This window comes from Excalfactoria chinensis, chromosome 1 (genome assembly GCF_039878825.1).
Source record: "Excalfactoria chinensis isolate bCotChi1 chromosome 1, bCotChi1.hap2, whole genome shotgun sequence".
In the NCBI taxonomy this organism is placed as follows: Eukaryota; Metazoa; Chordata; class Aves; order Galliformes; family Phasianidae; genus Excalfactoria; species Excalfactoria chinensis.
In genome coordinates this window covers 50997868-51023290 of record NC_092825.1, presented here as the reverse complement: position 1 = coordinate 51023290, position 25423 = coordinate 50997868, and the positions used below count along the sequence as shown (strand labels likewise).

The 25423-nt window shown below is 46.4% G+C and overlaps 2 protein-coding genes across 6 annotated transcripts in view; both read left to right on the top strand.

The window, feature by feature from the left end:
• Nucleotides 1-10650, top strand: part of POLR3B (RNA polymerase III subunit B) — a 60396-nt gene extending 49746 nt beyond the window's left edge. Inside the window, exons 24-28 of the mRNA XM_072331900.1 lie at nt 378-481; nt 1117-1283; nt 2310-2423; nt 6219-6392; nt 10087-10650. Coding sequence (XP_072188001.1) covers nt 378-481; nt 1117-1283; nt 2310-2423; nt 6219-6392; nt 10087-10216 — 689 coding nt within the window. The 3' untranslated portion in view covers nt 10217-10650. The remainder of the gene's footprint in view (nt 1-377; nt 482-1116; nt 1284-2309; nt 2424-6218; nt 6393-10086) is intronic.
• A 7918-nt stretch (nt 10651-18568) lies between these two features.
• Nucleotides 18569-25423, top strand: part of RFX4 (regulatory factor X4) — an 86936-nt gene continuing 80081 nt past the window's right edge. For 4 of the 5 annotated variants that reach the window (XM_072335896.1, XM_072335903.1, XM_072335880.1 and 1 more), the window contains exon 1: nt 18569-19119. In XM_072335896.1, coding sequence (XP_072191997.1) covers nt 19077-19119 — 43 coding nt within the window. In that variant the 5' untranslated portion in view covers nt 18569-19076. Of the gene's footprint in view, nt 19120-23138; nt 23452-25423 lie in introns of those variants that run through there. The other variant, XM_072335889.1, reaches the window with a different exon arrangement.

The window sequence follows — 25423 nt, the reverse complement described above, 5'->3', positions numbered from 1 at the left end:
ACCCGATTTCTTCTATTTTTTTTTCCAGACAATTACAGCATCAGCTCTAAAAAAATAGGTTTCACTTGAGATGTTCCAGACCGATGGTCAAAAGCTTCTGTTTGCATCTGAAAACTGTATCTAAAGCTTTCTTCCCTAATTGCTAGCTGACACGTCATGTGGAGCATTATGCAGGGCTATGCTAATGCAGCCAGTCCTGTCACAAGGGCTCTCTTCCAGCCTGCAGGTCCAAGCAGCGGTCATGGTAATGAATCTGGGTAAAAAGTGATCCATGAGAAAGAGAGGAGGAGAAAAACACTGACAAAAAATCTGATGATGAGGCGTCATCCCCGCTGGTGGTTTGCTGTTGGTGAACTGAAATGTTCTCTCTTCTGCAGGGGTGTGTGGACTGATTGTTCCTCAGGAAGACATGCCATTTTGTGATACAGGGATCTGTCCAGATATCATAATGAACCCTCATGGCTTCCCATCGCGTATGACGGTGAGTGGCTATGTTGTCATTGAATAGCTAGCATCCTGCAATAGAGAAAGTGGATTAGACAGAAAAACATAACTCATGGAGTTATACATTCGCTGGTCCTTGTGACACGTGCTTGCCCTCTTATGAGCCTTGGCTGTACCACGTATATCGCAACCTGACCTTAATATGGAACCTCTACTGATTACTTTGTACACCTTCGTTAGCTGCCTTCCTCCTGTTCCCACTGCTGCACTGTGGAGTGTCAAACTGCAGCAATCTCCCAGAGCAGAAGGCCACACTGGATTGTACTGACTTTTCAGACAAGCTGAAAAAGCAATGGGAATGTCTGACTCTGGTACATAAGGGGATCCCAGACCCTGTCTGCTTTTCACCCCTTACTACAGGAATACCTCCTTTTTTTCCTTGGGTTTCTCCCACTGTTTCCATTGCATGCAGGTTGCCATCTCAGGCCCATCGTAGAATGGTTTGTGTTGGAAGAGGCCTTTGAGATATCTAGTTCCATCCCCACTGCTTATAGGCACCTCCCACTGTTAACACTCCCAGTGTTAGTCTGCCTTACTAACACTGTGGTTGATCCAGGTATGTTCTAGCATGTGCCAGTGAGCAGGCTGTTAACTTTGCTTTCTCTTGTGCAGGTGGGAAAGTTGATTGAACTCCTGGCTGGGAAGGCTGGGGTCCTAGATGGCAGATTTCACTATGGAACAGCTTTTGGAGGCAGTAAAGTGAAGGATGTGTGTGAAGATCTCATTCGCCATGGTTATAACTACTTAGGGAAGGACTATGTAACATCTGGTATCACTGGGTAAGAATTTGCTGCGTATTTTAGTTGTTTGGGGGGAGTGGGGGAAATGCTGTAATGTGACCAGCCATTGTAGGAGACGTGAAAATCTTCTGAGTTCTTCTCTATGGAAAAAATGTTAAAATCAAGGTTTTTCTTCTGTGAGAGATTGGAAGTAATTTCAGGTTTCTTGTAGCAGCAGTTCTTGTATGTCCTTAGAATCAGATGAGCATTTTCATATTGATTCTAATAGCACTGTAAAATATAGGTTTGGAAGCAAGTGTCTGTTCCTTGGGAATATTTTGCTTTCTTTTATTTTTTCTTTTATTTACACAGTGATTCAGTCTGGCACTGCACTCTAAGCTGCAACCTTCCTGCTGTGCCAATGGGACTGGCTTCTGAGACACACAGTTCAAAGAACTCAAGATAGTTTAGGAACACTAAAAGGCTGTGTGGTTCCACACGCCTGCCTTCCAAAATGTATCTTAATCCCACCTTCCTGCTACTTTTTTTTATTGTCCCAGTCCCATTCTTTTCGAGGAATAAGTTTGCATCTCTGCTGTATTTTCTGTATTTTAAGGCAAAAATCTTCACCTGTTGTTCCAGCTCGCAGAAATAAGTAACATCTCTGCGTTGCTTCCAGATGTTCCCAAGTGGATGCAAAGCAGCATCTTAAGTGCAGTTCTGAAGAGCCCTTCTACTCTGCTTGTCTGAGCCCCCCTAGTGTCTGCCTGGGTGGAGAGTGTCATGCTGGGGGCACGGCTGCTGAGCAGGCCCCTACCTGCTGCAGGTAGAGCAGCATGTGGCAGGAGTTGAGGAGCTTGTTCTTTGCTTGTCCGTTGATGCAGCAGTACGTGGTGCTGGCAGTGTACTGCTCTTCTGTTCAGGGGGATTCTCTGGAGGATTTTCAGACCTGGAAGCCCGAACAAATTTTTCAAGGACCCATGATTCCCAGATGGTTTTAAATTCTTCTTGTCCATGGCATGCTTGTCTCTCTTAAGGTAAATATGTGCTAACTGTGAATGTTGTATTTTTTCTTAATTCACTCAGGGAGCCCTTGGAAGCGTACATCTATTTTGGCCCTGTGTATTATCAGAAACTGAAGCACATGGTGTTGGATAAAATGCATGCGAGAGCTCGAGGACCCAGAGCAGTGCTTACCAGGTACTGTTAAAGGCTGGGTGCAGGATTCCTGGCCTGCACTTAGAAACATGCTCATCTCTGTTGTTGTTCTGAATACCCAGGTGTGCTCTGTGCTGTACAAAAACTGAGTGCTTCTCAGACTGAGCAATCAACTTGGTTTTCCCTCCAACAAAGAGGTTGATTACTGTATTGATGTCTTCTTGGGTAAATTTTGAAGATACACACTGGAGTATATGTAATAAAAACACCTGGAGGTGGGCTTACGTTCTCTGCACCTTTGTGGAGCTGGCAGCATTCTGCTTTCATTGGTGCTACTCACCTTTTGTCCTTGGAGGCAAACGAGCTTTTTGGCTCCATCTCTAGGGCTGCTTGCGCTGGTGTGCTATATTGCTGACATTCCCGTCTCACAGAAGGTGGCTCAGTGGCACAGCCTTTGTTTTGAGGAGGCTTCTAGGGAATCCCTCAGTCTAACTCTGTCCATCACAGAGGATTATCAGCTAAATCTTGCCAGACAGCTTGCCCTGTCTGCCCACACACCATGTTAGCCATTCCGTTCTCTTAACAGGTGCAGCTTTCACCTCTTCATACACTGTTACAGAGCAGAGGTGCGGGTCTCTGCTCTACCAATAAATAAGTATCTTTCTCTCTTGCTTTTTGTTGCATGCTTCCCAGGTGTTTTGGCTCTCTGACCTCGTGCTTTTTCTGGGACAAATTGAAGCTGTCTCACACATTCCATAGAGGTTGAACTGTGAGAGAGTAAACAAAAAACTTTTACTTCCCAACTTTTCCACCAACCACGTTAATAGTTGTGCTACACTTAATCTTCCTAATTTTCATGTTGCAGCTCCTTGCCTGGATGATTTGGATGATGATTTGGATAATGATTTGGGGAATGATATTCCCAATTATTGGGCTGTCTGCCCCATTTTCTGTCCTTTGTGTTAGTCACACTGTTGTCCCTTCATAGGAAAATGAAAACCTACTGTCTCAGCTAGAGGTGCACACAGTTGTTTTACTAGAGCTCCTAGCTTACCCAAATCCCTTCATCAGCTTTCATATTGTCTCCCCCAGCTTTCTCAGCTTTTTAGAGATACTGAATTTAAATGAAACCTAAATCCCAAGTCAAGGTAATACTTGTATGTAAAGATGAATGTGCTGTGATTTCCCCCACCCCTTGCTTTGAATCCTTTGTTCCGGTCGGTAACATCATACTATGCAGCTAGGGCTCTTTATTTGACTTTGAGGAAAGCGAGTGGATGTTCAATTTATGCTGCCTCTTGACTAGTCCTTTAGGAATTTTCCTTTCTCTCCTCAACTAATTAAACTGCCCTTATTGCCATTGCCTCTGCTGAGAGAGCCTGCTTTGCCAGCTTTCATATTCACTATTGATTTTTCATCCATTGCTCTTCCTGTTAGATTGCCTCTAACATTTTTGGGTTGGTTGCTTTTTTTGCCTTTTAAAGTTAATGTTACCCTCTGAGTTGGTGTTTGCCAAACAAAATGCAAGCCTTAAACATTATTTTTTTCCCATGAGTGGCTAACAATTTAAAACTTAGTTCTATAGATGGTGTTGTGCAGGCGCCCCGTCTTGCTAAATCTCTAATAGATAAACCAGTGCTAGTTTTGCTTATGAGAGAACAATGTAAGCTTTCTGCAGGCAAGGTTGTTTTGATGGGCAGTCGGAGCTGCCACCTGCACGTCCTTTGAACTTAACAGATGTTGGCAGTTCCTGTTGTGGAGCAGTAATGTGCGAGTGGTCAGAGTTCCACAGTGCTCCATCCTCCTGTTGGGCATAAACATTAAGGAGCCAAAGATAGACTATTCCCAAAGGCCCAATCTCTATATTGAAGCTTTTGGTCCTTTAGAAGACTTACTTGTCTGAAAGGGAGGGTTTTATTTGTTTTATGTTGTTTTTAGTGAGATAATGTTGACATTCAACAGGAGTCAAACACTTAAGATTGAAGTTGGAATTTTTTGTTTGTATGTGCGTGGGGCTTTTTTTTAATGGGATTTCAGCTGCCATCAAAATCTTCGTCCTGCATGTCTTCAAGGGCTGGAATCAAGACCCCATCGTTTTTTCAAGTGGTTTTATCCTCCCTTAATTGGATTGTGACTTTATTTGGGGGGGGGGGGGGGGGGCACATTTGTAAAGGTCTCTTGGCATTTTATCCTGCGGACCAACACCTGGTGAAATTCTTGAAAGCAGGCCTCCAAGTTTAACTGTCATTGTACAAGTCAGTTGGTAGAAGAAAACTCAGGCACTTCTAGTGCTGCAGCAAATGTCCGTGCCTTTGGAGGCCTCTGCTGCTTTTAAATCTACCTCTAAGCACTTGACAAAACTGCATTCCCACAGGGTTAGGCCTTTAAAGCTGCATCTGAACAGTGATGGTGCCATCGCCCGAGTTGGGGGGTGGGACTCGGGAGTTTAATCAGGATGTAAACAGCTTCTATCCATTCTCCCAACAGCAGGGAAAAATAGAAGGTTACGTGAATGAAAAGGGCAATTTGAATTACAAGCAGATTAGTTTTAAAGTTCCACTGTGGTCAGAGTAAAGGGAGCTACTTCCCCTCAAAAACAAACACAGCTTGCATCTTTGGAAGGTCAGTTTGGTCTGGTAATTACCTATAGGTTTATTTATTTATTTTCTTGTAAATAATTATTAGATGTTGAAGTCTTTTAGAAATTTTTTCCCCAGGTTGGCAAAAACTTATCTAGATCTATCCAATATGCTTAACAAATGTAGTAGGTTGAAATAATATTAACTGAATATACTCCAAAAGTTGTGACCTGTATGTACCCATTGTATGTTTTATGTGGTTTACAGTGCTCTAGCAGAGAGGAACAGCACGTAAACACTGGCTTTCGCTGACCAACAAAGCCTCCTGTGATTGCCAATAACATTTTTTATTCCTTCTTTGTGCTTCAGGGAATATACTAAGATTGAAGTAGTTAATAAAATGCGTGCAATATATTAGTGCTTCAGGAAGTAAAGATTGTTTTTGCTTCATAGTTCACTCTTAATATTTGCAACCCAAGTGCTACTGTGTGTGCTAATACATGAGAGGTCCCTTCCAACCCTTACCATTCCGTGATTTGTTAAAGCTGCCTTCCCTTTGGCACCATGAGGATGAAGTCTTTCCAGACAAGAAATGAGACTTCAGTTTGTGTTGAGAGAGCTCATACAGCACTGAAATCAGTTCATTAGCCATCAGACATGAAAAAGTAAATTGAGATAATTGTTACTTAAAAAAGAAAGGTGCAGAATTCCAGCAATGGGTTCTGCACACAGCAGAAGGGAGTAGTTGATTATGCTGTTTGCTGCTTTCTTTTGATGCTATCTCTAGGATTAAAATTGGTCTTATTTTAACAGCTTAGTCTCACTTAGATGTAGTTCAACTCAGATATTAATTTGATAACTCATTCATTAACTGCTGAATGTCGTTTCAACTAGATAACTATAAAATACAGTATGTGTTTCAGCAAAACAACAGTATCAACACTATCCAGGCATGTGGTTGTTAAAGTTTTCTTCTTGGATACTGTTTCTTTTTGCTTGCTCAGCTACATTCCATGAGGTAAAGTCATGGCCTGACACTGCAATTGTTGCTCACAGAACTGCATCACGTTGCCAGTGCAGGAGCAAAGATGAAATGCTTCAATGTGAATAACATTTGTGAGATGAGCAGCACTGGTTTGTAGAATGTTGTTGTCTGATGATACTATACCATTCCTGCAGTTTGGAAGCAGGTATTCCTAAGGTGGTGGAACCTGTGTTCTGAAATACTTACTGCATTTTTCTAATATTTATTTCCAAGGCAACCCACTGAAGGTCGATCCCGTGATGGTGGTTTACGTCTTGGAGAGATGGAACGGGATTGTCTGATAGGTTATGGAGCCAGCATGCTGTTACTGGAAAGACTGATGATTTCAAGTGATGCCTTTGAAGTGGATGTTTGTGGGCAGTGTGGCTTGCTGGGATACTCTGGCTGGTAAGTTGTCTAACTGCAGTGCCTTTTGTAGGTTACACTTCCTCACTCTGTACATGTGGCATCTTTCATATGTGTTCCTACTTTCAAGATAGCCCTCATAACTCTAAGGTACATAAATCAACGTGTTACAGAGAAAGTAAATGTGCCTCTATGAGACAGAACTTCGCCCTTGGCCAGGAGTCCCATGATGAAGGGAAGAAAATACCAACTGTGTGTGTTCAAGTTGCAAGTCACTTCAGTGCTTGTGTGTTGGGGAAGATGAGGAGTCATGGGCAGGAGGAGAGATTCATTTCTAAATGTTTCCTAGTAGTATTGGAAGCTTGCAGGATCTTGGATATCAATGTCAATTGGGAGAGGCAGGACGTTGGGCTTTACTTTGGTTCTTGGGGAGTAATTTTTCTGTGATACGTAAGAAAGTAAGGCATGTTTTCAGTTTATAGACATAGAAGTGACAGCTACCCTTTCTTGCTGTGGTCAGATCTTTCTTCAGAAGCGTATCTGACCAGAAAGAAATCACCATGTTTGCTAATACCAGTAGGATTTCAGTTCCCTATGGAGCAGGAGTACAGACAGAGCCTGCTTTCTGTATGGCCTGTCTTGGTTGGTGATATTTAGTTGAATATTGCCCTGCTGGCTTTTGTGCAATAAACATTTTTAGGCTCTTTTAGGCTCTTTCCAATTCAGGTATTTTAAAACTGCTGCAGCACAACTAAGAGTTGAAGGAAGTTGCCAGGAAGGAAAGGCATGCATGAATTTAAACAGCTGCTTCTCACTGTGTAATGCACTGCCTTAAAAATACCATCATGCAGATGTAGTACAATTCTTCTTAGAAGGCCTTGGCTTTTAGCACAGATCTTGAAGATGGGATTTCAGAGACTGGATTCAATGAAAGCACCTTGAAGAGGATTGGGAATTTAAACATGAGAGATAGTGTTATACTTTGTTTTTAGGGGATCGTTAATCAAAATGCTTTCTATTTTGAAGTTCATTGCATAACAAAGTTTAATACGTTTTTAAAATAACTGAAAGAAACTCAGACAGAGCGAGGCATTCTTGCAGTTGAGGTCTGTGAAAAGCTGTCTGAAGTGCAGGAGTAATCAAAAAGAGGTAGATTCTGCTATGTAATATGCTGTACCTACCAGTAGCCAAAGCAAGTGACCCTATAATGAGCATCACAGAAGAGACAGTCATTAAAAGAAACTCACGTCTTCCCTACTGGCCTTGTCAGTGATTACAGCACTAATCAGACATTGCTGTGAGAAACCCTGTAGAAACATATTGTTTGGTGGATGCCATTAAGGACAATTGTCTGCAGGAAGATATGTTCTCCCAGACAAGGACTAGCAGTTGGGTATGTCTTTCTGCAGCACAGTAACAGTGCATCAGTGTTGGGGCCTGAACTGGTACTTTTCATAGGGGAAGGGCACTGTTGTGGCAGAGGCAGAATTTGTCCCCATAAAAGGTACAGGTAGAAGCTTACTGTGACAAAACCAGCTGTGTGCAAATCCTTTAGCTTTGCTGTGTTACAGTTATGCACTGAATTCCTTGAATGAAATTTGGTCCTTCTTTGATGATGAGAAGTTACTCTTTTTTTGTCTGGGCATTTTAAAATCTTAAGACCAGTTCTGGCACTATTGCCTTTTCCCGTACAGTGTAGCAGCAATCCTAGGATCAAATGGGTCTCTTGGATACTTCAATTTCTATGACCTCTGTTTGACGGTAACATAGAATTTGTGCACACTGTATCTTGTAACCTTTCTTGATGATCTCTGTGCACATACAAAACAGGCCCAGAAGGGTCTAGATTCATGTGTGGTGCAGTGAGTAGTCTGGGTTCCTCAGCCACTAGCTGTTGTAATCAAACTCTAGACAGCTGCTGTAATCAAACACTAGACTTCTGCTAAACAGAAAAGTCATGACTCATTGAGCTTCCAGGGCTTGCAAAGTGTCTTTTTCATTTGTTTTCATTTTTTCTGGGGGGCGGGGGGATACAATTGATTGCTATTTGCTGTTGTCAAAAATTGCTCCTGTTTGTGCTGCTTCACTCTCCAAAAAAACACAGCCATCACAGCTATCACAATAAATTTGGACCAAGTTAATAGTTATGAACCTGTAATTGATATCTGTTCTGACTTAAGGCATGCCAGCTGTAATTTTTTCTCTCAGAGAGTGGTCAGGCACTGGAATGGCTGCCCAGGGAGGTGGAGGAGTCGCCATCCCAGGCAGTGTTCATGAGGCGTATCGATGAGGAGCTACGAGATATGGTTTAGTGGCTTGTGGTAGTGGACAGTTGGACTAGATGATCTTGTAGGTCCTTTACAACCTTGTGATTCTATGATTCTAATGCTTCTCCTCAGTGCAGAGGAAAAGCGTGTTCTAGGGAGCACCTAGCTCAGCCTACTAACCTCTTAATCTCTGTAGTCAGATCTAGGTGAAGTCAGACCAGTTACCTGAAGCCTCATTCCTCATCATAAACTAGAGAAATGTAATTAAATCTTCTGTACCATTAGTTGTCAAAACTTAGATGAGTTTCAAGAGGAAAAAAAAAAATACCCCAATTATGGAGCATGAGGACATCTCTTGGGGAAGTATGTCCATTAAAGAGAAGTAGTATAGTTAGGGAAGAGTAACTGTGGAAGGACTAATGGTGAGTTACAGTGGTGAGCTGCATAACCAAGAATCTTGCTTAACATGAACCAGCTGTACTAGATCTGGCTGCAGTGACTCCTTCAGGCTCTAGGTCAAGGTCACTGATAGCAGAAACAAGTGACTAAAGCATTGGCTTTATTGCAGATGTTTGTTCTTAGACTCATTCTGTACCACAGAAGCGTGTAGCAACTTTGCTGCTTGGAACTTTAGACTGTCATGACATAATACCGAGAATATAAATATGAAATATAAAAGCAGAAAGAGAGCTTTGATAGACCATTAGGGAAGTGCTGGGACCTCTGTGTTCCCAAAGGTCTGGCTTAATCAACTCTCCAAAGCCAGAAGATGAAGAATACAAGAAAATAAGGAATTACAGAGGTACGAAACAGAATAAAATGGAAAAACTTTCTCCCAGATTTGTTTGAGTAAAGAGTGCGAAATCCATGCATTGAAGCAGGTTTACCAGACCTCCATCTCTGCAGAAGATTTTGCTGTTTCTACAGAGGGACCTAAGGAGAGAGATGCTCCTGTTCTGAGCTATAGGAATGTGGATTGGTTTGAGGCAGCATAGGGTAATGTTGTGAATAAGGGGGAGAAAAAAAAGTCCCAACTAAATGTGACCATTCATTCTTCCTGCCTCTTTTTTGTGACTATCTACAAGATGGAAACTAAATCATGAGTCATGTTTCAGAAACACTTTGTTCTGTTCACCTTCTTTCTCATTACGTAATGTCGAGTATTTGTTGGCAGTTATGCAAGTGGTGAAGAAGTAGTAGAAGTCGGTCCTGATAGCTGCTAAGCACCGTGATTCTTGTCCAAAAGAAAAGTGCAGGTTTAACAGGAAGCTCTTGCTGACTTCATTCAGTTTGATTTAAGAGCCTTAGATTGTGACTGCCTTAAGTGCTAATGCGTCTCAAGCACTCGGCTCCTTCTTGGGAAGAAAGGCAGTGTTTAGATGCAAGTGAAAATGGTGGATGGTGGCAACTGCTCTTTTCTGCAAAGTTTTGTGCATAAATTCTGACTTTCTTTTTTCTTGTTTCCGTAGGTGCCATTACTGCAAATCATCATGCCACGTGTCTTCTCTGCGGATACCTTATGCCTGTAAACTCTTATTCCAAGAACTGCAGTCGATGAATATCATACCTAGGCTAAAACTAGCTAAGTACAACGAATGAACAAGAAAAAGAAGAGAAAAAGTACTTTGTATAAATTGAAATCCAGCCTATCTATCTGGAAGATTTTTCGGTGAACAGGAGTAACTCTAAAACCTAAGTGGGCAGAAGGAGGTGCAGACCAGTTGTAGGAAATCTTTCGTGTGTATTCTACCTGTTTTAAGTTGGCAGAAGACACTTCATCAGTAACATCCGCTAGGAGTAGTTCTGAAAGCATTTACTAGTCATAGCGAACAAGGCGCGTGGGAGTGGTGGAATGAATCCAGCAAAGCACATACATCCCTTTCAAGGATGTAGCAACCCCTTACTTTGTTAGGAAGAATGTTTTGCTGGACAAGGGCGTGAGCTGCCTGCAGGGCACATCCTATTCAGAGAGGTTAAAAACACGTTTTACAGACTGATGGAATACGAAAGGCTAATAAATGTTTTAAATAATAGTGCCTGAATTTGTGGTGCTGTGTTGCGTAAGGATGGTGAAGCCTTCTCGTAATGTCTGAAACATTTTGCTAGCCCTAAAGCATGTTATTAAAGCATCCATTAGTCAGTCTTAAAGATATGAAAGAACACCTCCTAGAAGATTTGAAATAGTCATTTTTAGGTGATTCTTTTTAATGGTATACAAGGTCTAAAGAGACCTAAAGCAGCAGATGAACCAGGAGTTCACTTAGAACCATAAACTCTCCTGAGTCCTTTCTTAGGAAAGCACGTTTACCTTTTTAACTGAAGTCAGGAGGAAGTATGTGCCCATTCAGGTGCCTGAGAGAAATACACCACGCTACATCAGTCAGAATGCAGAACATTGACTGCGAAAGTCCTGAGGTGCCCTCTGCCTCTTCATACAGCTGAACTGTGGATGCTGATCCTGAGGCGACTATGCCAGTCATGTTGCTGCTGTTATCTTAGCTGCACAGGAAGCACAAATGAGTACCAGCTTGAACAGACATCCTTCATAAGCTGCTAACAAAATATGTAAACTAGCAGTTTTGGGTCTCAAGCTACAAACAAAATCTGAAAGGGGAAGATTTTATTCTCCATCTTTTTTTCAGTAGGACTGCTGGCAACGCAGATCTCAGCACAGCACGTTTGGACTGGAAAAGCTCTTGAAGCACCTCTACCAAGTTCTGAACAGCTCTGGGTTATTTATGATGATAAACCAAAAAGTGTCATTTGCAAGCTACTGGGGGAAGGGGATAACCAACAGCCCCAACCAAATTAACACACTTTGCTTTGCTCCCTGATTGCCAAACTGAGGCTCGGGTGTACCACCAGAGGGAGTGAGCCTCACAGGCTTTAGCGTGTTGGTGGGAGAAGTGTTGACTTGGCGCAAGGAAGCTACTCTTAGGATAAAGGCTAGCCAGTCCTCTTTTAAGTGATCTGGTTTAAGAGGTCTGAGCTGCAGGGCGTTATCAAGACTAATCAACGCATGCAATTACACCTGCAGAAATTCAAGCAGACACAGCAGAGATGAAGAGCAAAGTAGTGTGCTCCCATGTAACCCTGTTGAGAGTACAGATCTGTGTGCAGCCCTGAAGGGGGGACCTTGCGGCTGTTTTACCTCATGCTGATGAAAGCATGGCAAGAGTTTTTGAGAAGATCTTGTGAGAGTAAAGGAAATCCTCTGTGGTAGTTTAGGAAGCCGGGTGCAGTTTTAGCAGTGGGTGCATTCAGCAGAACACAGAAACTAGACATGTCTAGGAGCAAGGGAGGGCCATCCACTGTGAACAGCTCTGTTGATACCTTGATCAGTTTCATTCACACGTTATTGCCATCTTGCCTGAATCTGTGAGTTTATGTGCCTGCAGATTTGAACTGAAATCCCAGTTTTTACTACTTGCCTCTCTTGGAGAAGATGCCTGTGTTCCTTCATAACGCACTCGCAGTTAAGTTCTTTGCAGTAGAATAAGCAGTGCAAAACCAGCAGCAGAAACTGAGCAGTAGTTAAAGAGGCAGTTCAGTGAAGGATTCCTACTGCAGACAGGGCAAATTACAACACAGAGACTAATGGAGTAAAATATATCCTCAGAATCCCACAGCTGTCACACTGCTTTCCTCTGGTGAGCCTCATCTTTGCAATCCTTTCAATTATCTTCCTAGCCAACCTCCCCTCCCCCCCTTTTTATACAGTGAGTGCCTTCACAAAGAGGTCTCATGCCAGCTAAGGGCTGTATTGCTGTAAGTAGGCTTCCTCAGATCAACCCTTCCATGAAAGACCTTTGCTGAAAGAGACTCAGTATTCTGAACAAAATCTGAAGGCATTAGCAGGAGAACCTGTGGCTAGAAAATTGCCAACATTTCTTTCTTTCATTCTTCTGCAACTTCTTTCTGTCTCACCAGTTAGCCTCCAGGAGAGGCTTTCTACTCCAAGTGCTGTTCAACTTGAAGGTCACCAGCGTTAGTCCCAACTGAACTGAACAGAATACAGCCCGCTTCCAGAGGCGTGTGCTGCTGTGGGAAGAGATACCTAACTCCACACATCATAAGTTCCTGTTTACTTTGCAAGTTAAGGATTCAATGCTATCAAATGGCAGGAGTATTTTTGGAATAGAATTCAGTAGTTATTATTTCAAAACACAGGTGCTAAAAGCTACCCCTTCCACCAGCAGCTGTGTTTAGCTGCACTCAGCTGGTGTGAGAAGTAGAATCAAGTCAAGGAGGGGGCAGAAAAAGCACAGGTCTTCCAGCTGTTTGTGGAGTTGTGGGTAAAGTATTGTTTAGAGGTCAGAAAAACAGCCTCACTCAGTCGTTTGCCTACCCTTTAAAGCTTCTTTCTTTCTTTTTTGAAGGTAAATATTTCCAAACATATGAACAAGGAAACTATAAAGACAAATGAAACCAGACTGGCCAATTCTGGCATTCAGGGAGGTTACAATATGAAATACAGGTATACGAGGATTTAATAATTTTAAGATGTAGAAAATAAATAGGTTTTGTTTGTAATGTCCATATCTTGGTAAGAGCTTTGCTTGCAAAGAAGCTTGAGCATGCAGCAAGGAGGGCTTTGAATTCCATGGGCTCCCTAGTTACATGCTGCTTTAAAAAAATAGGAGGAAAACCAACAAAAAATAGACCTATGATGATGAGAAATTACTGCTGTGACATTACTTGGGATTTCTTACTCATAAATAGAAAACATCTGTGGTTTATAGTAATATGGGAGTAAGTTAGAAGTCTGAAGAGCGTGTCGTTGTTTAGTGATAACAAATGGCAAACTAATAAACAGTGCTGTATTTCTGCAAATTGGTTTGTAAACCCTGCTCAGAACACACCTGTAGAGTCCGACTGCAGCAATAAATGTCATTGTGCAGACCAAACCAAACTAGAAGGGCTGAAAACTTACCAGTGTTTCCCCTGTGCAAGGATCTGAGGACTAGGCTGGTTCTAGCCTGTACACTTCCAAGCCCTGGAACAACCTACCTGAGCTCACATGCCTTGTGCAGGGCCCTGCAGGAGCAGCACAGGGTCTCGGCTGTGCCCCAGGACCAGCAGCTCTGGGCTGTAGCATGGAGCTGGCTTGGCACTGCTGCAAGGCCCCCCAGCCAACCGCTCCTCACTTGGAGCTGAGGATTGTTTTAACGGCCCATTGCTGGTTCAGTGGGGCCATGGGGCACTTGATGAATTCCCTCCTCCAAAGAGGACGTGACTTGCCCAGGGCCACAGAAAGACCATGCCAGAACTGGGATCAGGACTCTGCAGTCCCCAGGTGCCAGACACGTGCTTGCCTTAAAACTGAGCACTTCATCAAACCGTAAAATCCAGCCAGATGGTGACTCTTTGCTATTATCTGGACCAGCGCTGGGAAGCTTAATGTGTGCAAGGCACAGTGAAGATCTGCATTCCAGTTTCTATGTCTAAGGCTCAGAAGCCTTTAGGAAATTGACCCGTGTTTTAGACCTGAATGCTCCTAGAAACTTGAGCATGCCTGGTTTGGGTCTGTCCTTCCCGTGGAATGTTTCTACCCACTTTGAGTGGGGAAAATCATTCTTTGGGAAGGGGTAGAAGGGCGCAAGAGTAACGACTGGCTGCTTCACCAACCTTGCTCCAGCTGGTGACTGTGGACCTGGTCAGTATCTCCTCCTCAGAGTAATAATGGATGCTGGAATCAGCCAGTGAATCAGTTCTGCCTCTTGGCAGTCATTTAAGAACTCACCACACAGACTCACAGGACACGTGCACGCTCTTTGCCATAGATGCATATGAACGTGTGTCTCTGGGAACACCAGAACTTGGTTAAACCTTCTCCAAACTCCCATCAGAGATGACACGTTGTTACATGTTATTGCAGCTGGGATTTTTGAAAAGCAATTTATACGGCTTAATTCCTGTCTCGTAAAAGTCAACGGCAGTGATTCCTGTTGGCCACTCTGAGTGAATTTGGACCTTTGTTCCATCTTCAGAGAAACCCTTCCGAGGTTGCGAGCAGGCCATCGCTCCTTGCATCCTGCTGCTGTGCGGGGCCGGGAAACAGTAACTGTGTGTTTCTCCTAATTACAGCTACTATTTTACTCCTGTATTTCCCGAGGCAGGTGCCTCTGAGGTGTTTGCAAAGACCAAGTGGTATTTTGCTCATAGCTTTATTTTGCGTGTCTTTGTCCCCTTGTCCCAGTCAGTGTATTAACGGTGTGTTGGTTCCAAATGAAAAACAACTCCCTGCTAACAGCAGCAGTGACTTCTTCCTTACCATGAGTTTCAGGGAGCTGCTTGACCTAAGCATATGCTTTTCAGTTTCAGACAGTGCACGACAGTTACTGTTCACTCAGACTTAACAAATATCAAACCATAATGAACAGAAAAAATAACACAACAACTAAGGAGCAAAGTAAAGTAACGCGCTAACCAGTACTGTTCTTGTTTCTTGCTAAATTCCATTCTGATAATGGAAATGGTTTTACCTTTAATTCATAGCAAATTGAAAACTTAACACTGCATTCAAGCCTCAGCCTGCCAGTCACCGGCAGGCACTGACGGTAATGCTCTGTGCTCCAGGAGGATCAAAAGAAACTCATTATCAGTCAGTCGTCTAAGAGGATATGACGGCTTCACGTCCAGTTGTTCGGCAGTCTGGAATGGATCTTTTTCTGTGTCTGTTGTCTATAATAGCTTTTAGGGCTGGCTCTTCTTCCAACGCACAGTACAAATCCTCTGGTAACTAATACCAGCCACGCACAACAAAAGCCAGCTAAATCTGGTGTAAGCTCAGAAATTGATGACTCCTTGCCCTTTCCTCATACTGAAGTCAGCAAGGGACTCCTTCTGAGCAGCAGCCCTAGATGCAGGAGTACTTCTGGACTCCTATAGACACTGATGTCACCCACACCTGAAGAGTGAATTCCCCCCTCCCCCCCCCCCCCCCCCCCCCCCCCGTGCAGGTTGAAGCTGACCAGTGTGAACAAGTTGTTTTGCATAGTCCCTTCTGGCAATACTGGCACTGCAGTTCTTTCTAAACCCAGGAACTGCAGCTGAGCAAATTTCCTTTCACAGGCATTAATAAAAGCAGATCAGTTAAGGTTGACCTACACTCATCTTCAACAAAAGTTGGCTTCGGACATCTCTCCAGTTCCAGCAAGCCAGCTGCAATTAACGTTACTTTTCATTCAATGTAAAAAGAAGGCACCCCCTTGCCCAATGCACGTGCAATCCATCACTTGCATGCCTCAGCTCTTCTGATGGTTTTCTCCCAGCTACTTGCATATGTGCCTGCCCCAGCCACTTTCTCTCCGTGCTTATGCCAGTGAAAGCCTTTTGAAGGGATCGCTGTGTGTGTGTTTACCCAGGATGCCTTCTGATGTTCCTCAGTTCCTGCATCTGTCAGCATCCCACACCCAAGTACACACACACGAGAGTTGATTCCTGAAGCCTTCTGTCAGTTGACTCCATATCCTGTCCTTCACCTATGTGTATTGCTTCCCAAGGGGTGTTAATATATGTAAAATAAAGCGAACATTTCCTGTGTGGATAAGAAAGGTAACCGGGAAAGGGAAGCCAGCACGTAAACAAGATCCTCCTTTTTTTCTTCCGTGGGATTTTCCAAGTAAGTAAAGAAAGGGAAAAAACAGCTGTAGAGCTGGAAAAGTGAGCAGTGTTTGTTCATTCTGGGGTGGAGGCGGCAGGCTTAGGCAAGCAAGAAAATAGGAAACAACTCACAGACTGCAGCCACTGCTAAAATAACCAAGTCTTACTCTGTACAGCTGAGATGCTGGGGACCCAAAAGGGTCCTCTGAGTCATTCATTCTAGGTCCTTGGTAATGCTGACACCGTTTGATACAACTGTTCACAAGACATTCACACTCGTTACTAAAACTAACACAAGTTCTTGCTAATCCAAGAGAAAACTTGCCTAGAACTTCAGCCTACCTTGGGTGTTACGGCTGAATTAATAGATAGCTCTCACTTCCCTTTGGCTTCTTCCCCAACTGCTCATTGAAACTGCCCTTGCTCCTTGGTGCTTACTCCCAAAGTGTTTATGCTGGGGTATAGAACTGCTGTTTGGGGTCTACTACCATCATGAGGAACATCCTATGACAAGGCAAGTTGGTGTGGCTGCAGCCCACTGCGACAAATGGCTGCAGAATGGAGGATACTCATGGAAACCCGTTTCCAAAAGAGCTCCAACTATTGGATTTTAGGTGGATACCCTCCCTGCCCTTCGATGACCCTTCCATGACCCTTCCCTTCTCTCCAAGCACCCACACTCCAAGCACACATTCACCTTTCTTCAACAAAGGCGTTTCTCCTTTTCACTATAGTGACACAGCCTCTCTCCCCTGAAAACACCTCACTGAGGCAGTGTAGGGTTATCCTGTTGCCTTCATGGTTTGTCCATGTTCTGCATAGACAAGAATCCAGAGCGAAAATCCCCAATGGTAGTTTCTGCATTCTTGCCAAGACCTGCCCTTTACTCAGTATCAAATCCAATCCTGCAGCTGACACCATTGAAAAAAGCCAGCGCTTTGCGGTCTTCCCATCTGCAAACTTCCAAGGTTAACCAGACTTTCATGGGAGGAGATGCCCCACTCTTTTAGAGGAATGATGTCCTCTGCTGAGAACCACATGGGAAATCCTAACGCATCAGCATTAGATTAGATTACGTTAGAAATGAGAGCACAACCCAACCAATGCCGAGCTGTGGAAGGACACCAGAGTGATGTGTCACACTCAGGATTAGGTAAGCGGGAAGATGGCAACGCTGACACATGAACGTAAGGACAGGAATTAATCTGGACAGGTGGGGAGCATACACCCTGCTGAAGAGCAAGATGAGCCTCCAGCCATCCAGCCTGCGTTGACTCCCAGTGGAATCCCACCCTAGAAAGAGCACATCCCCGTGTTCACACACACTTCGTTCTATGGGACCATCAGCCCCACAGAAGCAGCTCCTTTACAGGCCGACCTCCCAGGAGCGGGGAGTACCTGCTGCAGGGCCCTGGCAGCTTGCAGAAGCGAGGGCCGCTCCTGAGGCAAGCGCTGCTTCTTGCGAAGTCCTTTCCTGGGCTCCGTCCGAGCTCTCTGTCCTTGCAGGTGTCTCGGGGCCTCCAGGCTGCCTCTGACTGAGCGTAGGGCGAGGCCTAGCGGGGCGGGCCGGCCGGGGCCCGTGTTTGAACGCTCGGCTGTGTCCCTCAGGCTCCGCCGTCCCTCAGGCCCCGTTCAGCCACCTCACCGCTTGTTTTGCTGCGGGTTTGTGGTGTTAGAAGAAAAAAGGGAAAAAGAAATAAAAAAGCCCCGCAAACCGACGGGCAGAGGGAAGGGGGGGGGAGAAGGAGGGGGCAGTCTGGGTGTTGGGAGGGGAGAGGGGGAGAAGAGTGGAAAATGTTGGCTCTGTCCATGGTCAAAGTAATTCAGCTATAATCCCCCTTTCTCTTCCTCTCCTGGAGCTCTATTCATATTCTAATCACAGCTTTTCCTTCCCCGGACCAGCCACTTTTATCACAGCCCCAGCTTTGCACTTTTACTTCCACTTCCAGCACACACAGCCGCCTGCAGAATCACCAACTTTTCCCAGCCTCTCCTCCCTCACCCCGAAGCGGGACGGATCCCCGCTCCCTCGAGGAGAAGCTCCGACTCCCGTGTTGCCCGGCGGCTCCCCGTGCTCTTCCCTCCGGGGACGCGAAGCCCCGGCCCGGAGCTACCCCGGCACCGCCCGGCGGGACGCTGGCATCGTCTCCCCCCGGCTCCTTCTCTACCCACACACGTCGCCCCTTTTGCTTAACCCCCCCCTCGCCCCCGCCCCATGAGGGGCGTCGGGGAAGCCACGAGGAAGCCGAGGAGGAGGGGAGCGGGCGCTGATCGCCCGGCCGCGCCCCGAGGAGCGCAGCAGCCCCGCGCCCGTTGGAAGATCGGAGGCGATTTTGATCTGGGGCTGTAATGAGCCAAAAGGAGCTGGGTGGGGGCCGGGGGGAAGGGAGGAGTGGAAAGGCCGCTGGAACTTTAAATAAGAAAAACGTTTCTAATGCTCTAATAGAAGAGGGAAGTCGAAGTGTTGGGATTGCGTAGATCTAAGGCCCCCCTTTTTGGAGGAAAGCTTTTCTTATTCAAAACAGCATCACAATGGGCTTCACATTGAGCCTTGCCACATCCCCATCTGAGTAGCAGCCATTCATCAGGCTGGCTGGCCTATCAATGACATTTCTCCCATCAGGGCTTCTATAAAATGATGCTTTTTCCCATGAAACATCCGCAAACATTTTGACGGGTCTGGCTTTGCCCTGCTGGATTACGGAGTGTCCCCCTCTCCCGCGCTCCCCCTCCCCACGAGCCGCCGCTGCCCTCCCTCCCGCCCCGCTCCCTCTCCCCTCTCTCCGCGCACCCCCGAGCTGGGGCTCTGCACACCCCGGCACCTTGGGGCTCCCGTCCCGTCCATGGGAAGAGCATGCATTGTGGGTTGCTGGAGGAACCCGATATGGACTCCACAGGTAAGTGCCCCCTCCCTCCCTCCCCTGGCCCCCCGGGCAGCACTTCCCGACGTGACGCTGCAGCCCCGGGGTTGCGCTGCCCGAAGCGACGCAGCGCTGGGCTTTTCCCTTTCTTCTTCTTCTTCCTTTTTACTTTTTTTTTTTTTCTTTTTCTTTTTCTTTTTTCTTTTTTCTTTTTTTTTTTTTTCCTTTCTTTTTCCCTTTCTGTTCCCCGGGCTACCGGCCGGCAAACTCGTTCCCTTTCTGCTTCTACTTATAGGCTTTAGGTTTGTTGGGAGCCTTTCGGAGAGGTTTATTGGGGGAAGTTGGTTGAGAGGTGCTCGGCTCGTCTGACTGGCAGCGCCTCGAAGGGGAGAACTCTAGGGACTCCCGGTCCCCGAACTCCCGGCCGCTCAGCCCGTTCACTCACGCCTCCCAAGGAGGGGAGAAGCCGGAACAGGAGCGGGTCGAAGGGATGCTCTCCCCGAGGGCCGCAACCCGCGCCCCGACGGCCGCCGCTGCCGCCAGGCGCGGCCCGACTCGGCACGGCGGTGCGCCGGGGTCGGGCCGGGCGCTGCCCGCGGGCAGGGCCCAGGGCCATGCGTTCCCCCTGAGGCTGTCAGCCGGGCCCTGCCGCCTCCAAGGCCCCCGCCGGCTTCCTGCGGCCGAAACCCTCCGGAGTTCGGGCACCGGCACGCAGCCGCCAAAACAACCTTTGCAGCTTGAATCTATCTGACCGGCGCCGGCACACGAGCCCTCCTCCTTCTCTCTTTCCCTCCCTCCTTGGGCAGAGTCTCCGGGACTCGCAGTCCCGTAGCGGATCGGGTTCCCCGCGCCTCCCCGACGGCTCTGCGGGACGGCCCCGGCCTCCCGGCGGCTCCCCGAGGGATCCCGGGGCTCTTTCAGCCCTCACCCCCGGCCGATATCCCGACGGTGTGGAGGGGACAAAGTGCTCCGCGGGGAACTGCGCTCGGGTCCCTCCCGTGAGCGAGTTACGGGCGTCGGATGGAGCTGTCCCGCTTCTCTCCGCTGCTGCCGGGACGGAGCCGAGCGCGCCGCGGGCGGGTTCTCGTTGTCGGCAGGAACGGGCCTTTAGGAGAAACAACCGCAGCCCGAACCGACAACCAAAGCAAAACACCAGAGCAGGCAATACGTTCCCCAGCCCTGCGCTCGGCATCGCCCGTCCTCGGGCAGAGGCTCCGTACTGTCCGTTCCTTGAGTTCAGCGCGGCTGTAGTAAATGGCAGCATGATTGATTAAGATAATATTAATCAGAAAACGCTTTAGTCTTGCTAAACAGATGGCAAGAGAAGTGGGGCTTTGCGGTTGTCTCATTCAGACACCTTAACCTCCCTTTCAGAGGACTTAATCCAATTAGCTTTTCTCCCGAGTTGCAGTTGTTATGTAAAGATCCTTTCGCATCGCGGAGAAATATGGCTTCATCGAAAGAAAAAAAAAAAAATCCCTCGGGTTTTAATTTCTCCCTAATGCTTTATCTCGAAATAATAATAATTCATAATGTCCCGTGGCCATCGGGCAGAGGCTCCATACTCCATAGCCGGACAGGGACACCTCTGGTTTCAGAGTGCTGCCTGGATGGGACATGGAGCTGAGCCTCCAGAGCAGTCCCAAAGCCCGTGAACTCAGCAGAGAGCCCTACAGTGCTGTCGGGAGGATGGGATGAGGCCCTCGGAGAGCTCCGTGCTGCAGGTCTCTCCTGCAGCACACCAGCACGGTGCTGGGCGGCCATCAGCCTGCCGCTGCAGCGGGACCCAGCGCCCAGCTGGGAATGAATGGCCTTCATCGTTCGCTTCGGTTCATGAAACCACCGTTGCTGGTAGTGGAAGGTTCAGAGCTGGCAGGAAAAGCAGTTGGGACAATTTAGAACTCATCTGTAACACTGAAGCGTGCAGCCCAAGGTCTGAGTTTTATTTTTGCTTTCTTTTTTATCCAAATGAGCGGTTTCTTTTGCTGCTGAAAATTGTTTGCTTCACTGGTCGCAGCGCAGTTTACTATTAGATAAAGAGGAAGTTGCTGTTGTTTTTGTTTCCTTACGAGCTCTCAGGCAACCCAAACTGCAATTTGTGTTTGTTGCAGAAAATGAAAACAAGTCATTTGCCGCTCTGCAATTTGCCTACAGGATCTGTCACCTGCTGATGATCCTTTAGTTGGTTTGAATTCTAAACTCGATACGATGCAAACGCGCAGCAGAAGCACTGCCGGTTCTTAATGTAACTGAACCTGGCTATTTCTCTCATGTACTTTCACATCTTATGTGGTTTAACATGAAAGAAATGGAACAAAACAAAACGCGGCTAAACCATTTTGTTTCCTGCTCGCTGCATTTGGGCCCGCTCCTTGGCAGCAGGAGCAGGGCCACAGCTCACGGCCGTCCCAGTGCTGTGCTGCTCCCTGCTCCTGAGGGTGCATTCCAGACGTTGGGCAGGCTGAGGGGCTTTGTAGGGCTTTGTGAGTTGGCCGGAATTCTCTCGAGCAAAGAAGTTTGCCTTCGAAATCTGACAGGGGGATGGTTTTACAGTTTACCCATCTGAATTCTAAAATACAGCAGGAGGTAGAACTGCATGACTTTCACTGCTCCGCGGTCTGCTCTTTACCTGCCTTAAAGGAAAGCTCCGTAAAGGGATGAAAAGGAAGAACTGAAACCAGATTTTACATAAGAATAGCTGGACAGCTGCAGGAAATTATTTCGTTTACTTAAGTCACAGTTTAGAGCTCGCAGCCCTCAAGATTTTATTTGGGTGAAAGCTTCATTAAAGAAGGGGCTCCAGCTTCAGGCAGCTGAAACTTTTGCCCGTGGGACTGCACTGAGAGCCACACAGCCCCGATGGCCCCACACTTCTGGAAGTGGTGAGAGGAGATTGCTGTGTGCTGTGAGATCCCTGCGCTGTGCATTAGAGCTGTCCCACAGAAAGTCACTGCGACGCTGCCCTCAAGCACAGCTCAGTGCTCCCATCAGCACTGTCGGCTTGTTTGCTGGTGGAAAAACAGGCTGCTTTCCAGCCACTGGTGCTGTCACCGAGGAGGAAGGTTTGCACACCCACACAATCAGCAGCGTCTCCAAATGGAAGCGCTTTTGCGTTTTTTGAGCTTAGTTTACAAGTGTTATGCAAGTTGGAGCAGTCGGAAGGGGCACATCCCCTGGGACGCCATTTCAATACGTAGGGTTTTGCCGCGGTAAAATAGATGACATCTTGGGAGCACCGGGCTGCGTGCGGTGGGGAAACATTAGTGCCTCTTCAGATAGGGACTTTTGAAGAGGCGGCCTTAAATACAGCCAAGGCGTGGGGCTTTGTAACAAAGCCTTGAGAGCCACAGCGGGCTGTCGTGTAACCAATACAAATATAGGGTCAGTCCTTTGGGGGATACTTGATGTGACATTAAAGTCCAAATAATTAGCTCACAATTCCGTGAGCCTGGAGGTCTGTGAATTTTCTGAGTTCACCCGTTTGTCTGTTTCCTCGCATCTGCACTGGATTTTCCATTGGTTTCATTGTGTCTGGAAATGAATGCCCCGTACGATCCGGCCCTGCTGGAGCCCAGCAGCCCGGCGGCCGAGGCGATCGCACTGCTGACACTCGGGTTAGGAGGATGGATAGCATAAAGGGTATTTGATGGCTGAGCGATCCCATAGATAGCAAGAGCAGGAAGAGAATGTGGTGTGGATGAAGGCAGTGGAGACCTCCGTAAGCTTTTTACTATGTTTGTATTAAAACATGCTCACGCGTGTCTGCGAGATCCTGCACACTTGTGCATACGTGTGGAAGTTTTTGTGTTTAAAGCTGTGATACAATTTGCTATTAGAGATCCCAATGCTGCAATTCCTCCCTGAGGGAAGCACCTGTTGAAAGTCCCTGTGTGGCTGCCCCAAAGGGCAGGTGTGCAGGGTCAGCTCGTAACGATCCCTCCTAATGGCAGCAAATGTGTATAAATTAATTGCCTCTATTTCACATGCATAAGTAGCAGTCCTGGGCTGTCTTCCTTCCCGTTTATTTTCTCCCAGGAGGCAAGCAGGAAGAAAAAAACAGTTTATTAGATGCAAAATGCTAGCCAGTGCTAGAAATGGGGCTTAGTAAGTGGCAGAGCTTGCAGCAGGAGCCCTGTTTTTATGTTCTCCATGTGTAAACAATGCAAGTGCTTTTGACCCAGTCTTGCCTTTCTGATAAACTTTAAATCAGGAAAGGTGGAGAGGGTTAAATAGAACCTTGGCTCTCGCTGCATCCAGTAACGAAGGAAAAGCTCGTTTGCATCTTAAGTTGTCTCAAGGCTGAAATGCAGGCTTCAGCGCTGTCTCATTCTCTTCAGCTGCAGCTAAGCACGTTGTTCCCTTTTATTGGTAAGTGAACTTAATTTCTCTAAAATGGAATTTGTTACAGCAACCAAGTGGATGATTCACAGCTAATGAGTGACAGGTTCACAATTAATTAGCGGCTTATCCTGAGCGTTTTTTTTTTTCTCAGGATCTCAAATATTATGGTAATGGGAAACAGTGCATTTTCAACAGCTGGAGCAGTTTGTGGAAGTTCTCTGAAATGTACAGCATGAGGAGTTCGAGGTGATAGCTTGAGAGCGGCAGGCCAGAGATGTATAATGGGACTTCTCAGGTTTTCTAGGCATGCAGCAGTTAGCGTTCTGTAAACTTCCTGCTGCCTGTGAGCCCTGTGCTATGAACTCACATGCTTAGAAATACAAAATCCTTTTCTTGGGGGATCTTCATTTTCTTGTTGAGATTGTATCCAGAAGAAAAAGATTTGCCTTGGTAGTAAGGACTGCGAGTTTAGGCTATTAGAAACTCTTGTCATTTTCTGGAATGCTACCTCTAGACGTAAAACTACTACCTGTTGCTCGGCTTTGCTTTCTTCTCTTCTAAATCTTTCCCTGCTTAGGGAATTACTCTCAGGCTCTCTTTATCCTGTTTTCTTCTGTGTAGCTATTTTCACTGGCTTGGCTACCTGGGACAAGACTTAAAAACGCATTTGATTGAGCAGAATTCATTTCATTGTATGAAAAAATATCTTACATGTGTGTAAGCGTGCACGTGAGACTGCTGAGTCAACTAGACTGTGTAATTACTGTTTTCTCTGCAGCAGGTATGAGCTTTGTGTTCTCCTGGCTTGTGCAAAATCTGTAAAGAAGTTAATAAATAAATACATACCATAGCAAGGGAAATTAGAATGTAGTGGGGAAAGAAATGTAAATATGGACAAAACTAAGTGCAACGATAATGGGTAAAATCAGAGTGCCAAAACACCCTCAGTCGCAGTTGAGAAAGGGCAGTGCAGACAAGAGTCCATTTCACTGATGGGGACTCATGAGCTGGTGGCATCCAGCACTGTGTGAACCCCCTGTGTTCTGGGTTCTGGTCCTTCCTGGTGGCAGCGATGTTTACCTCACTCCAAAGGCCCCGTATATTATCTTTTTCTCAACCCATGAGCTTTCATATGAGATTGAAAGCCACCCCGTGTCAGAGGACCAGCAGGAAAGGCTGTGTGTTTTTTCTAACGTTGTAGGATCTTGTAGAAGCAGGTCATTCATTGAATAAAATTCCAGGGTGGTCGTAGGAAGTAGGCCCAACCTTATCCTTCAGGGGAAAAAAAGAATAATCGAGAAACTCTTATGTGATTTCCATCTTATCTGACATTCAGCTTTTGCACATAAGGCAGGATGCCCTAATTAAGCAAATGAGTATTTAATGTCAGCTTTTTCTGGTATAGCCTCTAGGCATCCCGCTTGAGGCTGTTGCCATCTCTAATGCTCAGAGGAAAGTGAAATCCCTGGCTTCTCCTCATGTGACAGTGACCTGATATAGGCCATAAAAATGTGGTGCAAGCAAATGTGGACACAAAGTCCTGCTCTGCAGGTGCCATGTGTCTGGGCCTTGCTATGACCTGCCACTGTGAGAAGAGTTTCCTTCTTGTGTGGTGGGCTTTCATAGAGTTATCGAATGGCGTGGGTTGAAAGGGACCTTAAGCCCGCCTAGTTCCAACCTGATGCCTGCCCTCTGTGCAGGGCTGCCACCCATCAGACTGACCAAGGCCCCATCCAACCTGGCCTTGAATGTCTCCAGGGATGGTGCTTCCTTCAGGTACGCTGGCTCATGCCATAGCTAGATGCAGCAGGCTTCTCCTCAACTTTCCTTGCCCTTGGCACGGTGCTTCAGCTCCAGGCCTCTGCACATCAGGCCTAGCCCAAGCAGCAGGCGTGCCTGATGTGCATGGGATGAACATCTCATAGGAGGAAAATGTGACATGAGAACTGAAGTAGGAGTTCTTGCAGTAAGTACAGCAGGCCTATGGCATGTGTGCAGT